Source organism: Nycticebus coucang, chromosome 19 (genome assembly GCF_027406575.1).
Source record: "Nycticebus coucang isolate mNycCou1 chromosome 19, mNycCou1.pri, whole genome shotgun sequence".
Lineage (NCBI taxonomy): Eukaryota > Metazoa > Chordata > Mammalia > Primates > Lorisidae > Nycticebus > Nycticebus coucang.
In genome coordinates, this window is record NC_069798.1 from 37,891,850 (window position 1) to 37,908,427 (window position 16,578).

At 35.6% G+C, this 16,578-nt stretch overlaps 1 protein-coding gene across 1 annotated transcript in view; it reads right to left on the reverse strand.

The window, feature by feature from the left end:
• Positions 1 to 2,943: 2,943 nt before the first annotated feature.
• RIT2 (Ras like without CAAX 2) overlaps positions 2,944 to 16,578 on the reverse strand; it is a 552,485-nt gene continuing 538,850 nt past the window's right edge. Inside the window, 1 exon segment of the mRNA XM_053571558.1 lies at positions 2,944 to 3,430. Coding sequence (XP_053427533.1) covers positions 3,203 to 3,430 — 228 coding nt within the window. The 3' untranslated portion in view covers positions 2,944 to 3,202.

Below are 16,578 nucleotides of genomic sequence, written 5' to 3' on the forward strand. Positions count from 1 at the left end.
AAAAAGGAGAATAAATGGAGCAGAACTTTGAATAACCAAATATTTCCCTCAGTTATCAGGTTATCCCTAAGTATACCAAAGTATACTAAGTATACAAAACAGAGACTGTGATAAATATGTTTCTTAAGCTATTGTCTCAGATTAGCACTGATTTACTGGTCTGAACTAAAATTTAATCCTTTTTGGTACCAGTTGTCCATTAGTCAGGGGATCATGAGAAAGAATGGGTGAGTTCTAGAGAAATAGAGTTCCTATCTGTTCCTTGCATATCTGAGCATGATGTGAATGATGTATGGCCGAACTGTCCCTTTTTTTTCTCATGGTACTTTCTACACAAATCCCCACTCTCGATTAGTGCCAACTGAGCACAAAATAGGACATCTTAGAATGCCATTTGTCTCTAATTTGACAAACTAATTTATCATTGGGATCTATAGATAAGTTAATGAAAAAAAATACCCTAATGTACCTACACGATACATTTCTGAAGGTTAGAAATAATAGTCAAACTTGCCTTGTGCCTTCCCACCTAATACCACTCCCTGCCATGCATCTAGAAAAGTTTTTGGTGCATAGTACTCATTTAGTCACTACTTTATAAATTTTATTGGGTTGCTACACATTAGTCTATAAGGAACACTGATAGCTATTGCCCAAAAATTTCTTGACACCTGCTTGGCTATGCAAGCATGTGTACATTGTAGTTTCCTGAACTTTGGGGAATTACTTAGATTTTCTAGGTGTGGTTAGAATTTTCAAGGATATGATCAAAAGCAAGAACCTGACATTTTGGTCATATATCAAAGATAAGGATTCCACAGCTCTTAGGCAGAAATATTCAGGTTATATTATAGAACATTTCCTTTTGGTCCATTTGTCTAGAAAAATAACTGTTTTAAAATAATGCTTGAAGTCTGCTTCTGTCACTGCTGGTGATAACCATCTCAGATTCTTTTAGCCTATAGGTGATAATTTACAGGCATCCTTCATACTGTAGAATAATATGATTGGTTTTGGTAATAACTGGTACCTAATACAAATCTCACTGAGAATTTCTAAACTAAATAAATTATTTACCAGGATTTGAGTAGTATAAAGAAACAGACTGAGTAAGAGAGAAATTAGATATAAGACTCTAGAGCCAAAGGCAGAAGAGTTGACCATGAAAGATAAAAATTAAAGTTTACGAAGACTTGGTTGTATTAGAAAGTGCACCACATGCTATCATTCAGGGGTAGGGCAATCATCAGATTGTTGAAAATGCCAGATCATCGTGGGAAAATAGGTGCCAACTGCTATCTTTCCTAAATTATATCTTCTGGCACACAGGAGAGTCACTGAGGTAAGGCAGGCCTTCCCAGGCCTTCCCAGCCAAGCATAAAATGTACTGCAGGTGAGTGTACCAATTTAATGGGACAAAAACAGTGGATTAACTATTCTGAACCTAAAAGAGAGAAATCAGCAGATACCAACTCTAAGACTATGAGAATTTTGTAAGCTTTATATTTTCTACACATTTATTTATTTTTTCTTTAGGTCTTTCTTCTTAATTATAAGTTCTTTAGAATTGAATAAAAGGTATAGTGGATTTGGTTTTGGGCAATATGGGGACAGAGAAAACCTGCTTCGTTTGTGTCCTACTCCCTGGAAGATTTGGTTTGAGAAAAACCCTAAGGGAGGGAGTGGCAACAGTTACTAATAAAATGTAATAATAGGCCAAGTTCTTTGACCCCAGGAACTAGTAGCAAAATAAAAAAAAAAAAAAAAAAAAGAGAAGTCTGTTGGTTTGAGAAAGGGTCCTGGTCCGAAACAGTAAAAGGACTTGTAAGCACAATATTTTGAAAAGCCATTTTTTAGTTTAATAGTTAAAAATAATCTCTAAATTCCCTTCTCATTTCATCTATGTCAGTAAGTAAAATGTATCTTTCTCATCTGAGATTTTATAATCACATTGTTCTGTCAGTGCAGTGAAACTCTCAGATAAATGTTAAGCTATAGGTAGTCAGGGCTCCTGTCTGAGTGAATCTTTTTCACAAGTGACAGAGACACTGTGAATAACAGGAGAAGTGATTGGATATTGAATAATAACACCCCTCAAACCTTTTGTTCCTTAATTATGATAAAAAATGCTACCAATCCATGAATATTGGTTTGATGAATTCTCTGCTGGGCTTTATGGTTTTCCTTTTAGAAACGTGTCTGTTGAACACTTAGCACTGTCCTTTCTTGTAGTGTGCTTTCCAAGCTTGAATTTAAATAAACCAATTTACACAATGAGGAAAGTGAATGAATGGGCAATTTCATTTTACATGATGATCCATTGTAAAATAAACAAGAGAAAAGCCTCTAATGGTTGGCATTTCATGTAAGGGAAAAGAGGAGATTTTTGACAATTTGGGAGAATATAGGGTTTCTGGAGATATCAGGGCTTGTGATCTGCCCATGGTCTTGATGCAGGTGAAGTGATCCAAAAAGCACTCCTCATTGAGAAGAGATGGGTGTCCTTTTATGAGTACATGAACCACCAAATTCATAGCAGCTCCTCTCTTCCTGGTACAGAGACAATATCCTTTTGCTATAGCCCAGTGACTTCACTGCGATAATTTTGCCAAAGCTTAACAGGAGCAGAGACTGTAAATACAGGGATATTTTATTTCAGCTCTCCAATAATCCATAACTGGTTCCTATTATTACTAATTCCTCTAAATCTTATCTCTGGAGCATTCAAGAAGACCCATGACTTTTACACTTAAGGAAAGACCAGGCTGCAGATTCCTGTTCTGAATTGTTTCTTAAGCTTCCTCATTATTCCTGAAATGCAAACAATTAGTGTTATCAGGCAAAGGCAGATCCCTGAGCCTTTTATCTTTCTAGCTGCAATTTTGCATATTTCCTTTATAACCAGACAGCATGCCAAATGAAGCTAGACTCTTTAAAGGGAAATGAGGCAATTGGAATGTCAATTTTATTTAGTAATATATTGTAAAAACTGAACAGCATATCCGCCTGATAGACAAAATCCATCCAACTGGTAGCGGCAAAACAAAACTATCTCAAGGGGTACAGTTATATAGATCTTGGTTTTACCTATAGACAGATTGGAGAGGGAGAGAGAAAATATTAAAGCAGAATGCTACGTCTGGAACTGTCCAACTAATAAAATTCAGAGAGAGAGAATGAGAGAGACTCAAGAGCAGGGGTATCATGTTGTATTTTCTCTCTTCTTCTTCAACGAGCCTTTTGGCTTCTTCCACAGGCTGTCTTTTCTCTTCAGTTTCTTTTCCATCAAGGATGGCATGGACTCCTTCTTACGGATTTCCCTCAGTACACCATGAAAGGCATCATCGATACAGAATCTGAGGGCTGCTGAGGTCTCGAAAAATCCACAGTTATATTCTTGGGCCAGACTCAAACCTTCTTCTGTAGAGACCTAACAGGAAAAAAATAAATGTTATTAAAAAGAGACAAAAAAAATATGAAAAATGAAAAATTTTTTTTTCAATGAAAAAAAAATATATGTTCCCTACTAAGACTGGGTTCCCAGTTACATAAAAAAATGTAAATGAAACAATTTGTTTTATGGTAGATTCCTAGAATTTCTGAACTTGAACAACAAATGAAAAATTAGGATTCCTAGAAAAGACAACTGATGGAAAACTGATCACAGACAAAACTAGAAATTAGCTATCCAGAGCATTTATAGAAACTGATCTAATGTTAAATCAAGTCTTAAAATATTGGCAAGAATCAAAATCGCGGCATATTCCCAGATAAATGAAATTAAGTTAGAAATGAACTTGAAGAATCCTACAAAATTCCAGATATTTGGGGAAAAATATATTTATAAATAGTTAATTGGTAAGAAAAATTACAGAACAATTTAAAAAATATTTAGAGCTGAATAATAATGAAAATGCTGTATAAAACTTATGTGATTATCTAAAGCTCTGTTCAAAATAATGTTTATAACATTACATGAATGTTTCAGAAAAGTATACACACTCAAATTTAATGATCAAAGTATTCACCTCAAAAAGTTACCAGAAAGCTTAGTAAATTAAATTCACATAAGGCACAAAGAAGGGAATGATAAAGGGAAAAATAATAAAATAGAAAAAATATATGCAATAAAAAAGACTAAATACAACATGAAATTTTTTGTATGGATGTCAAAATTGATAGAGACCATGCAAGATAGATTAAGGTGAGAAGAATGGGAAGAGGAAGGTGGACAAGATTTTACCTTCATTGTTCAGGTACAATGAACACTGTATTAGAGATGGGCATGTTAAATGCCCTGACTTATACATGTAACAAAATCATTTGTTTCTCTTTAATAATTTGAAATTAAAAAAAGAGAAACAAGTCACAAATAATATTAAGAATGACAAAGAGAGCCAGATGTGGTCACTTATGCTTGTATCCTAGCACTTTGGGAAACCCAGGTAGGAGTATTATTTGAAGTCATGAGTTCAAGACCAGCCTGAGAAAGAGTGAGCCCCATCTCTACACTACAAAAAAATAGAAAAGACAGCCAGATGCAGTGGCACACAATTGTAGTCCTAGCAATTCAGGAGGCTGAGGCAGGAGGATAACTTCAGCCCAGGAAGTTAAGACTGCAGTGAGGTATGATGATTCTTGGATGACAGAATGACACCCTGTCCCCAAAAGAAAAAATGACAAAGTGGATATCACTACAGATCCTACCCTACAAACATTAAAAAAAAAAAAAAGAAAAATATAAGGAACACAATGTACAATGTTTGTCTTAATAAATCAGAAAAATCAAAGGACAAATTCCTACCAAAACAAAAATTTCAAAAACTTACAGAAGAAAAAATAGACAATTTGAATTATCTTACACATAAGAAAAGAAATTAAATCTTTTCACAAGTAATTATTTATGGCCAGAAGCTGCTTTTGATGAATATGTATATATATATATGTTCCAAAGACATACATATAATTATAAAATAGAAGTATTATCTGCAATAGCAAAAACAAATTAAATGCAGAAAACAACAAAAATGTTAATATCGGTAGGTTTAATGTATAATTTGCTTTATATTAATGGAATGCTTTATAGTAATGGAATGCTGTTCAGTGTAAATGGTGACACACTGGTATATACAATTTATATAAATCTCACAAACAATAACGTTGAGTGAAAGAAGTCAGACCCTAAGGAACGCTTAAATAATTTTTTAGTTTAGCCTAGCTTTAGAGTTACAGAATAAAGCAATGGGAAGTTTCCATACACCTCACATTAGTTTCTTCTACTGTTACATAAAATGACACACAATTACATTTATAGAAAGTTTAAAAACAGAAAAACTATTTTTTTTTTTTTGAGATGGAGTCTCACTTTGACACCCTTCGTAGAATGCCGCGGCATCATAGCTCACAGCAACCTCAAACTCTTGGGCTCAAGTGATTCTCTTGCCTCAGACTACAGAATTAAATCAAAAGCATCCTCCCATACTGTCTTGGTCCATGGAAAAATTGTCTTTCATAAAAACCAGTCCCCTGGTTTGGGGTCTGCTGTTTTGTAAGGTATTTGAATTAAACAAAGGCATGGTGGAATGTGCAGCATCCCCTTTGAATTTAGAGCACCAATTTGTCCTCAGGTACAATGATATTTCTGTAGCTGACTATTGCAACTTTCACAGTTTTGGGTGAGAACGTTTAATATCACACATATTCAAATCTTTCTAAATTAGTGTCTAAGTTCAAGGCAAATACAGTCAAATCCTGGTAACTTCCAAATCACAGAGTATTATACAGAATCCCATACTAAAAATCATTGGGAGGAATGTAGGTGTAGGAAAGAAATATTTTATTCTAATAAGATGGAGATGGGGAGAAGAACAATAACAATGCTGTTGGTTGCACCAGATTAAAGCTCTCCGCAAAGATGCAGTGGTTCAGAGAGTAGGGAATTAGTTAAATTGCCCTATTTAATTGTAATAGAGAACTTAGAAACAAGATCACCATATTTATGGGAGCTTGATGTATTATTGGTGTGGCATTCCAAATCTGTGGGGAAATGAAGGTGCCGTCAATGGTGCTCTGACATTGAGTTATCATTCTGGATTATTTTTGACCAAGATGTATGGGGGTTATTTTCACTAGCACAGAAAGGTAATTTTTCTTTGGGGACAGTAGAAGTATTATAGAAAGGGTTTAGAGTTAAGTTCTTAGTTAAATCTATGCGACAGTATTTTTTATACATTTGAAAAACAATATGCCTATTTATTTTAGTATAGACATATAGATTTTTCTATATAAACACATACATATATTTATGAAATATTTTCTAATTAGAAAACTGTAAGCATCACAAATAAATCATTAGAACATCAAAATTCAGTTGAAAGTCCAATGTAATAATTAAGCTCAATCTGAAATAAACTTAGCAAGCAAATTCTATGCTCAGAATCTTATTGGAATGATATACAACAAAACAACACCTTTAATAGATGATATAACTGCATATTTTAACATTGGTAACAGGGTGAAGTACATTTAAATCTGTGTCTACTCATTACTTTGATAAGTAATATAGGAATCACAAACCTTCTGTTTCAAAGCATAAAATATACTCGTATATAATCTTAGATTCATTAGCAGAATATTAATTCTGTGTTATCTAATTGAAGATTGATTCAGTAATTTTTTTTTTTTTAGAGACAGAGTCTCACTGTGCCGCCCTCGGGTAGAGTGCCGTGGCGTCACACGGCTCACAGCAACCTCTAACTCTTGGGCTTACGCGATCTTGCCTCAGCCTCCCGAGCAGCTGGGACTACAGGCGCGCACCACAACACCCGGCTATTTTTCTGTTGCAGTTTGGCCTGGGCTGGGTCCGAACCCGCCACCCTCGGCATATGGGGCTAGCGCCCTACTCACTGAGCCACAGGCGTAATTTTTATATTTGTCACAATGATATCTAAATGGAAGTTAAATTTGGTAAAATATTAGATACCTTCTATATTTCCTAAAAAGAATTTCTTATTAGATCAGTGACCTAAAATTTTTACTTCTTCAAAGAAAAATACTAAAGTGAAAGCATACTTTTACAATAAATTTCCATGTTCAATAAAATTCCATCTTACACCAATATTGACAAACCATACATTTGTCTTCCTTACCTTTGTCCTTGAAATTTATGTACCATAAATTTAATACTAGAATTTGAGTCCAAACGTATTAAAAAGAACCCAGGCCTCATAAATATTATTAATATTTACAGATATATAAGTTTTATGCTTAGTAATTATGGTCAGTGTGTAGGCCATAAATATTGCAGTAGTATCACAGGGAGTAATCGTTAGGCTACATCAGTCTGCCAGTGGTGTGTGTGGTTCTGAATGGTTCAGAACCAAAGGGTATAACAAGAAGTAACACCTTTCATATTAAGGTTTCAAAACAGAGTAATTAATATATTCTCTTGCTACATCTTGTCTCTCCAAATATTAAGTAAAATTAGATACTTTAAGTCAGCAATATTCACCTACATGATGCAGTAACTGCTAAGAAAAACTCACAATGTTAGCAGAGAATTAGATTGGCTTATTTTTCAAATAAGGAGTTTCAGGCCCAGAAATGTTAAGCAATGGTTAAGATATGGTTTAACGTCACACACCTAATTAAGAAAAACATTAACTACTAACTCCCATTAACTATTGCTTCCAGACTGCTGTTTCTCATGGTGTCCTTTCAATTCCCTTTGCTAGTATTCCATATATATGTAATTGATTATTCTGATGTGAGCTTTTCTAAGTTGATTCTTAAATAGTAAACAAATGCCATATTGTATTTACATAAAAAAGCATGTTAAGTACAGAAACACAGGAGTATAAATGTAACAGAAAGATTATTTTAGGGGTAAGGAGCAAGATGCAGGTACTATTATACTACACTGCCCTTCCATTGCTAAGAAGGAAACTTTGTAATTTAATGTGCCACCTGAAGGTCTTCGAAGGCAAATGGCAGGGAAGAGGAAATAAAGAAAAATGTCTCATACCAGTTATAGAAAATTTCAATAACCCAGGGGTGCCATCTTTTTAATATATATGACCTTTTTCACTAAGGAAGATCACCATGTAATAGTCAGGTACTCCCCAAAATACCATTTTCCATCTGCCTAAGGAGGCATTAGAACTCAGTCACAGCTACATGGGTAGTTGATGGGCCTACTGGGGCAGCAAGGCAAGCAGAGCCTATTCTGGTCCAGGCCAGCTGCTAGTGGGAAGCCACATGAGCACACCAGCCAATTACAGTTCCCGTCTCAACAATCTGCTGACTTCAGGAGCTTCCTAGCTCTTTACATCTTTTTATCTTTTACTTGAGTTTAGTAAAAATAAAATACAATAAATTGAATTAAATTATCGTAAAGGTAGTCAGAGTGGTTGCCTAATAACCTATATCATTCTTAATAGCACAAAAGGAAACTCACATTGCTCTGCTATAATTGCTAACCTTGAGTGAAGCAAGATTGCCAGAAAGATCAGTCTGGTTTTCCCTACAGAAGCTTTACAAGCAAAATATGTTAGTGGTAACCCTACTGGATGCTATTAAAATGTTTAGTGTATGGAATGAATTCTTTGTGATTTGTTTTGTATTATCTAATATCTCATTCTCGTCAGAATTTCATGCTAGTCTTTCCTATAGAGTTATTACTTTTCATGATACAACCTACATCATCAAAGTATCAGGAATCATAGTTTCCTGGGATATATAAGACCAAAGTAGCTTACTTGTTAACTTAAATGGAAAGCAGCAGCCCAAACTCAGATTACTCGATTTTCATTTTGTTTAGCTGAATGCTTGATTTGATCAGTGTTAACGATATGAATGGACTTGTCAGTTTTCTCAACTAGTTCTAATGAAAACGCTTTTCATTCAATTAACTTGATTTATTCACTTATTTAATTTGAGCGTGTTTTTTTTTTTTTTTAAGAGATCATCTTTCCATTGAAAGGTAAACATTACATGTCATCTCAAAGTCCTTGGGGGAAAATCAAAACAAAGCAAAGCACTGGCAAGAGGTCCCACCCGTAGCTGCAGTCTCCAACACAGGGAAAGCCATTCCTGACAGATGGGAATGTGTTTACATGTGTTCCTTCCCAGCCTGCTCTCTCAGTCTTGCTATTTTCTCCAATTCTCTTTTCTGGATAAGTGACAAAGTGTGCAGTAGTAAGCCGAAGCTCAACTGGAGAAGGAATGTCAGTCTCTTATTGGCAGTTTTTTCAAACTTTTAGGAGAGAGAATGTCAGAGCCCCCTTTCTGTGTATTGTCAAGGAGGGGAAGAATCCTCCCTTCTTTCTTTGGGGTAGGAAGAAGAAAAAATGCTCCCACTCTTGGCTTAAAGACTCCAGATTCCCACCTGGATTCATAGACTGGGAGAAGGTATGGATTAGGGAAAGGTGAGAGTGGGATCAAGAGAGACGGTTTGGTTGTATAATTCTTTGTGGCTCCATTTAGAATGTGAAGCACATTTTGCACCTGAGGGCCCTCATGCCTCAACATAAACCTTTCCATTTTTACACCTTTGCATATTGCTTTGTTCCCATTTCAAAGGCCTTACACGTTTCATCTCCTTTTACCGCTTCCAGACCTATTGTGGACTTCACAGACCAATGCAGTCTATGGTGATATTGGTGCTTTCTGCTTTGCTGTGCCACTTATCCACAAGGAAAGGTCATGGGCCTTATGATTTTGTTGTTTTATCTCACCAACCAAACTCCAAGGTAGTGGAATAGAAACCATATTTTTTTTTTCCTTCTTTACCTCATTGTGCTTAGCCATAAATGTTGCAGGTGGTACTATGTAAATGCTCATTAAATATTTAATTTTGATGATGGTGGTGATGACATCTTATAAACACTCACTGGTCACTCCTGAGTCCATTACAATGAGTCCATCAAACTGCAATTCCAGAGGCCAGGATATGGTTTTCAAATGTATTTTTTGCTATAGTGTGGGCTTTAGCAAATGCCTCATGAAGTCTTGCCATGTGAGCAAGGGTATAGATTCTGGAATTGCCTTACCAAGAACCAAATTCTGGCTACTCCATGTTTTGGCCATGGGTTCTTAGATGTTTGCTTTGACTATCTGTGGTTCAATGTCCTCATCTATAAAATCGTGTCTTATAGAACTGTTAATGTAACTCAATAAGCTGTTAAGCTCTAACCTTTGCATAGCACACAGTTCCTGGCATATTGTGTACATCCAATAAATGTTACTTTTCCCCCAATGTCTGAAAAGAAGAAAGAGGAAATTTTCAAATCCTTGAGATCACATCTTGGCACAGTTTATTTTTTTTTCTACTTATCCTTATGATCCACAAACTCTACATTTTGACCTCTGTTCTTCAAGGCTGATTCACGCCACTCTCCCATCATTCATAACACCCTGTCATACACTTCCACACATGCCCAGTGCAATCAGCTTGCCTTCAGGTATTTGCAAGTCTTATTTCCTTTGCTTGAAACATGATCCCAGCAAAGTCTCCTTCTAACTATTCTCTTCATGTCCCAGCTCAGATATATCTGAAACCTTATCTAGTTGTGTTTTAAAGCCATTCTTCTGCATCTCCAGTAATGCTGTCCTATTACTCTGCTTTATTTTTTGGGAGGGTGAGGTGGGGGTACACCTAATGACTCTCTGAAATCATCTTATTATTTGGTGTATATGCTTAATTTCCATCCCCCTCCAGTATAAATTAGGCTTAGTTATTGTTGCAAATGTGCCCCTGTATTGTTCACTTCTGCACCAAGTATTGAGTGCAGTGATAGCACCTAGGAACTCATTCTCTGTGAAGTGACTCCACTGGAACTCAGGCCATGAGATACAGCTAGAGTTATAATAAGTAGAGGAGTTAGGTGTCAATTCAGACAACAAAAAAGTCAAAAGAAATTTCATATCAACAACAGTGGCTAGCGCAGGGTACAGCACTACGGTGGCATTTATAAATAAGATTCAGCCCTGTCTTTTGTCAGCCTCCTGAGGGAGGGTGCCTCAGTCAGCGATCTGAATGAAACGTGATAATTACCAGGTTAGTAGGAGGACTGGGGTGTTTGGGGAACAGAAAGGAGTCTCAGGTAGAAGGACTTCTGCCTGAGGCAGAAGTGATCACAGTGCTTTTGAGGGATCATCTGTAGTTAATGTGGTTTAGACCAGAGCACAAGGGAGGAAATAGTGAATAATAGCATACTCAGAAGAAATTAGTGGGCTTGAATGTCTAATTTACTAAGATACATAGGAAATTTGTTAAGAACCCATCGATGGAATAAGCAAAAAAGAAGAAAAAGCCTATTTCTTGAGTATCTACTCTGTGCAAGGAAATGTAATAGGTTTTCTCTCTCCTGCTGTTCTGGAGAGATATTGATTGATTGGAGAGAAAGCAGGACATAATAAATTAAATGGTATAGCCGGTTGGTCTGAGGCTTGAGATGGTAATGGCTCTAGGGTAAAGGGTTTAGACTGCTTTGTATAGGAGACATTTGAAGTCTCAAAGGCCTTGTGCTTTTCATCTGAGAAGCTCTGTTCTGCTTGCAGGGAAAGGTTGCCATGGCAACCAGTAGTTGCTATGAAGGAAAAAAAGAGAAGGTTAATGCTAAATATTTTGCTAACAGCAATATATGGTTTTTCTTTGAATTTTTCTCCTAAAGACTTTACTTTTACAATATCTTGTTAAAATTTTAAATCAACAGACTTAGGCAATATGTATACACACACATATACAAATGCAGGAATATGTATATGCGTGCCTAAGGACATTTTCACATGTTTGCACTAATAAATAAAATAAATGTGTGTGTTTGATGTATATTAAATCAATGGTTTAATCAATGGTTAATCAAGATAACCATCAGGGAATTGCTTATTATGAATATCTAAATTTTCCAAGTGGCTAAAAACTTTACTCTTTAAACACCAAAAAATATACTTTAGTGGTTAATATGTTAGTTTAATAAATTTATATCATGTGAAAATATAAGAAGGGAAATGAAGGGAGTATTATACTTATAATACATATGATAATTTAATTAAGTAATAAATTATAAAACTATATGATGTGTGGATCTCCTGCAGAATGTAGGACCATGAGAGCAAGGGACATTGCATTGCCGGCAAATACCTCAATGCTTTGCATTTAACCCATGTTCAATAAACATATTTCCTATATTTTTTAGGAATAAAAGGGTATTTGCTATACCCTTTATCATGAATAATGAAAAAGTGGATAGATATTTGACGAAGGAAGAAACAACTCAGAAGCTGGAATCTCACTTGATTTATTGAATGTTTTAAGTTATTTCCATTAAAATGTCCACATCATTCATTTCAAATTTCAAGATGTCAGATCATATATGCTTTCACAATAGAACATGTGCCTTGTGGACTCTCGACACGGAAAAAAAGGAGAAGAAGACAGGGTCATGATGCTTGCTTCAATGTGTTTTGGGATCATAGTGGCAGATGATAAAGTCCAAAGGAAAGCCCAAGGCTTCCTAGAGGTCTTGTTCAAACTCATGATCAACCTTTGTATCTTTTTGGATATTATTTGGGAAAGGCATGCCATGTAAAGAAGGATGAATTAGAACAAACTAATCTGTTTGTTTGACGTAAGTTCTAACCCCAGCATCTGCAGAAGGCAACCCTGAACACAAGTTCATTATTTTCTGATCTTACACACAGGGAGCTGGACTTTTCGAAAATGTATGTGCCTGTGCTTATTGGTGCACTATAAATTTAGCAATCTTAGCAAAGTCATCCATGCTCCCATCAATCATTTTATTTATTATTAGCTAGTGCCCTTTCCTATTCTTCATTTAGTTCTTTAAAACCTTCACTTCTTGTCTCAGGTCTCTGAACTCAACCTCATTTTCAGCAGATTTCATGCCCTCATACTTCACCTCAGTGAGAAAATGAACACATCTCCAGAGAATGACTTTAACATCCTAGACTAGCATCCGAAACTTACATGCATCATTAAACATCTTATCTTACTCTTTTACCTCTCAAAGAGAGGTTACTGAGTCTTGTCAAATCTGATACCTCCATCTGGTCTCTCAGTCACCTTTTTTATCTACTTCATTCCAACCTGCAAACATTAGCTGTCCCATCTCTGTTCCATACTTTCAGCTTTATTGTATAACATTCTCTTTTGACTCAAAAAAATAATATGTATGTCTCATCTATTTTTAGTGTTCAGTTCAGTTACTTTCTCATATCTGTCCTTCCATTCACTATCAAAAGTAGATCATTCACAGAATCATTTGTATACGGTTAAGAAAAGATAAAATGGGGTGAAGGCAGGAATGTGACTGGGAGAAGGATGGACAATTTCAAGCAAAATATGTTGTAAATTCATGTGCTGGTTTGTTTTTATCACTTCTGATTTGCACATCAATGTTCACCCTCTATGCTCTTCTATCCTCATTCTCCTAACATTGTTTACAAAAGTATGAATACTATCCTTACTGACAAATCCAACAGATGTCCCCAGTGATATTTTACTACTTGCAACATTTAACAAACTTTCTAGTTCCTTCTTTAAATTCTTCTGGCCAAGCATGGTGGTTCACACCAATAATCCCAGCACTTTGGGTTGCTGAAGAAGGATTGCTTGAGTCCAGGAGTTTGAGACCACAATAAAAAAAAAAAAAAAGCCAAATGTGATGGCACATAGTTGTAATCGTAGCTACTGAGGAGGTTGAGGTGGGATGATCATTTGAGCCCAGAAGTTGGAGGCTACAGCGAGCTATGATCTCACCACTGTTCTCCACCCTGGGTGACAGAATCAGTTCCTATCTCTAAAAAAATAAATAAATAAAAATAAAATTAAGGGTTTATTATTGATGACACATCCTTTCCTAATTTTCTAACCTCTTCCTAATTACTCTTTAAGATTATCCTGGTATCCTACTCTTAACTCATGCATTCTGCAATTATGTGCCCATGGATTTCATCCTTGACTCTGACCAGAACTTATATCATCAGCTATCCTTGATGTCAGGACTTCAGGCTTGGACTGGAGCTAATTCCAGAGCATCCAGCTTGGAATCTCACAGCAGATGTGAGACATCTTAACCTTCATAACTGTGTGAGCCAGTCTTTCATAATAAACTCTTTTCATATATCTCTACATTCTGTTGGTCCTGTTTCTTTGGAAGATCCTAATACATTCCTTAAATCAAAAGAGTTTGAAATTTCAATAGCCTTTAGGATCATATTCAAACCATCAACTTATCACCTATGTTTCTTCTACAACATCCATGAGGGCTACCAAGTTTCTGCAGACACACATTTATTGCACATTCTTCTGTAAAATGGCCATTTCTCTCAAAGTTTCTCATAGTTAGTCAGAAGAAAATTCAGATTTCAGGGCTACAATTGATCCTGGGCATCATGCACTTCAAATTCTTTCTTATATAAACTAAATAAACTAAAATGATTTGGGACTACTTACATTTCCAACATTATATAGTTCTCCCATATTGGAAACTAATATTAAAACCCTATTTTGAACTTTGCATTCCCTACAAAACAGAGAAAGTAGAGCTAAAGAGATGGTGAGTGAAATAATTGCATTTTATTAGAGAGGAAAATGGAAGAAATGGTCCAAAAAGAGACTTCCTTGGACAATTAGGCTTACATTGAGATGGGAGAAGCAAGGATTAAAGGCTGCTACTATTTTTCCTAGTTTAGTCAGAAGGCAGCAGAGGACATACACTTCTGGAGCAAGGGCTTTCAGTTTGTGAAATTCAAACATATTTTTAAAATTTATACCATTTAAATGTGTTTTAGTATAGAATATGTCGCTGCACATTTTCATCCTTTTTGATCTGGAATATATTATATGTAGATTCAAGTGGCTGCACAGATGACAGTTTACTCCTCTATGGCTTTAGAAACTCCTTCCATTTGTTGCTTCTTAAGCCAAGTTGCCCTATCATTCCCCAGATAAACAAAATGACCTGCCTCAATGGCTGGGCACACAGCACGCCAGAGTAAGGAAGGTAATCTTGACAAGTCTGTTAAGAAGCAGCAGCCTGAGACTACATCGCCACTCAGTGACACCTGATTTTGGTCATGTACCTGGCAAACAACACTATCTCTGCAATGACTTGTCAGCTCACTGACATTATCTATGCTTTATCCTCTGCAGAAGCAGCTGAGAACATAATTTGTGTTAGTGAAAAACAGCAGGTCTCACTGAGATACAAAGGAGAGAAAACATCCTATTTAGGAGTCTGGTTTCTGGAATCAAATGACCTGAGTTCTAATCTTAGCTCTGCCATTTACTAGTTGAGTGTACTTAATTGAGTTAGTTAGCCTCTGTAAAACTCAGTGTCACATCTTAAAGTTCATAAGAGACATGATTGATATAATAAACAGAAAGTCTTTTGTATAATAAATCTTAAAAGTAGTGTAATCACAAATGTAATGTAATATAATTAAATTCAATGTATATTAAATTATTTTTTGATTTTTTTGATTCTTTATTCTTTTAACATATATGACTGGCTTGTCTCCACCTATAATTGTACAACTTGATATGAATGAGAAGTTTGATTCTTGTCTTTATGACCACCACCAAAGGGTAGGGACTTTTATTACCAGATATTCTGATACAGTTGACTCCATTACCATGTCTGTCCTTAGATTGGTTGAATCCTCCTTTGAGAATATTTTGTTGAATGAGACAAAAAAGCATTTTACTAAAATCAAAAGCAATCACAAAAGCCAATCAGTGAAGGCTGGAGTCACAATTTGTTGAAAGCCATCGATACTATTTCAGTTCCCTTACTCCTGCTTCCCTTTTAAATTCCTTATTCTCCTCCAGTATCCTATTTTATTCTTTTATCTTTTCTTCTTGCTCTTTTTATGCTTCTTTATATCATCACTGCTTCTTCAGTCATCCTCCAACAAATCCTGAAGGCTTTTCTAAAGTGATTCCCAGACCCGACATCATAAAGTGTTTATTCATTTCCCAAACTAAGTGTGATTTCTCCTTCTTCATAAACCTCTAAGCATTTTGTTCATATCACTTACCTTTTACTATAACTATTATATTTGTTAGTCCTTAGCTTGGATAAATTTCATTTATACACAATAGTGTTGTTGTTTTTTTCTCTATGTCTCCTATAATCAGAATAATTTTCAAATTGTTCTGAAAATGTGATTCCTGCTATTTCCTAAAACTAACTAACAACAATTTATAATTTTTTTCCTCTTCTCCCAGTTAATGAAATGCTTTTTCTCACCCTAGGAATTTCAGTTCTTTTTAGTTTATCTCCCTCCCATAATACATGACTATCAAAGTAACCTGAATTCACTCTTGAGATCAGATATTGGTTTTTCAAAAAGGTATCTAATCAGCAGAATTCCTGATTCCCTTGATCAACTGTTATTTGTTTAAGTGAAAAATATGGTGGGTAGACATGTAGGCCAAGAAATCACAGAATTCTTGCCATTAGAGACAGCACTGTAAAGTATTTCAAGATATCATTGTTTCTGAAACATCCTGGTGAGAGGGGGCATCTGGATCTTCTCTATGGACACTTTCAG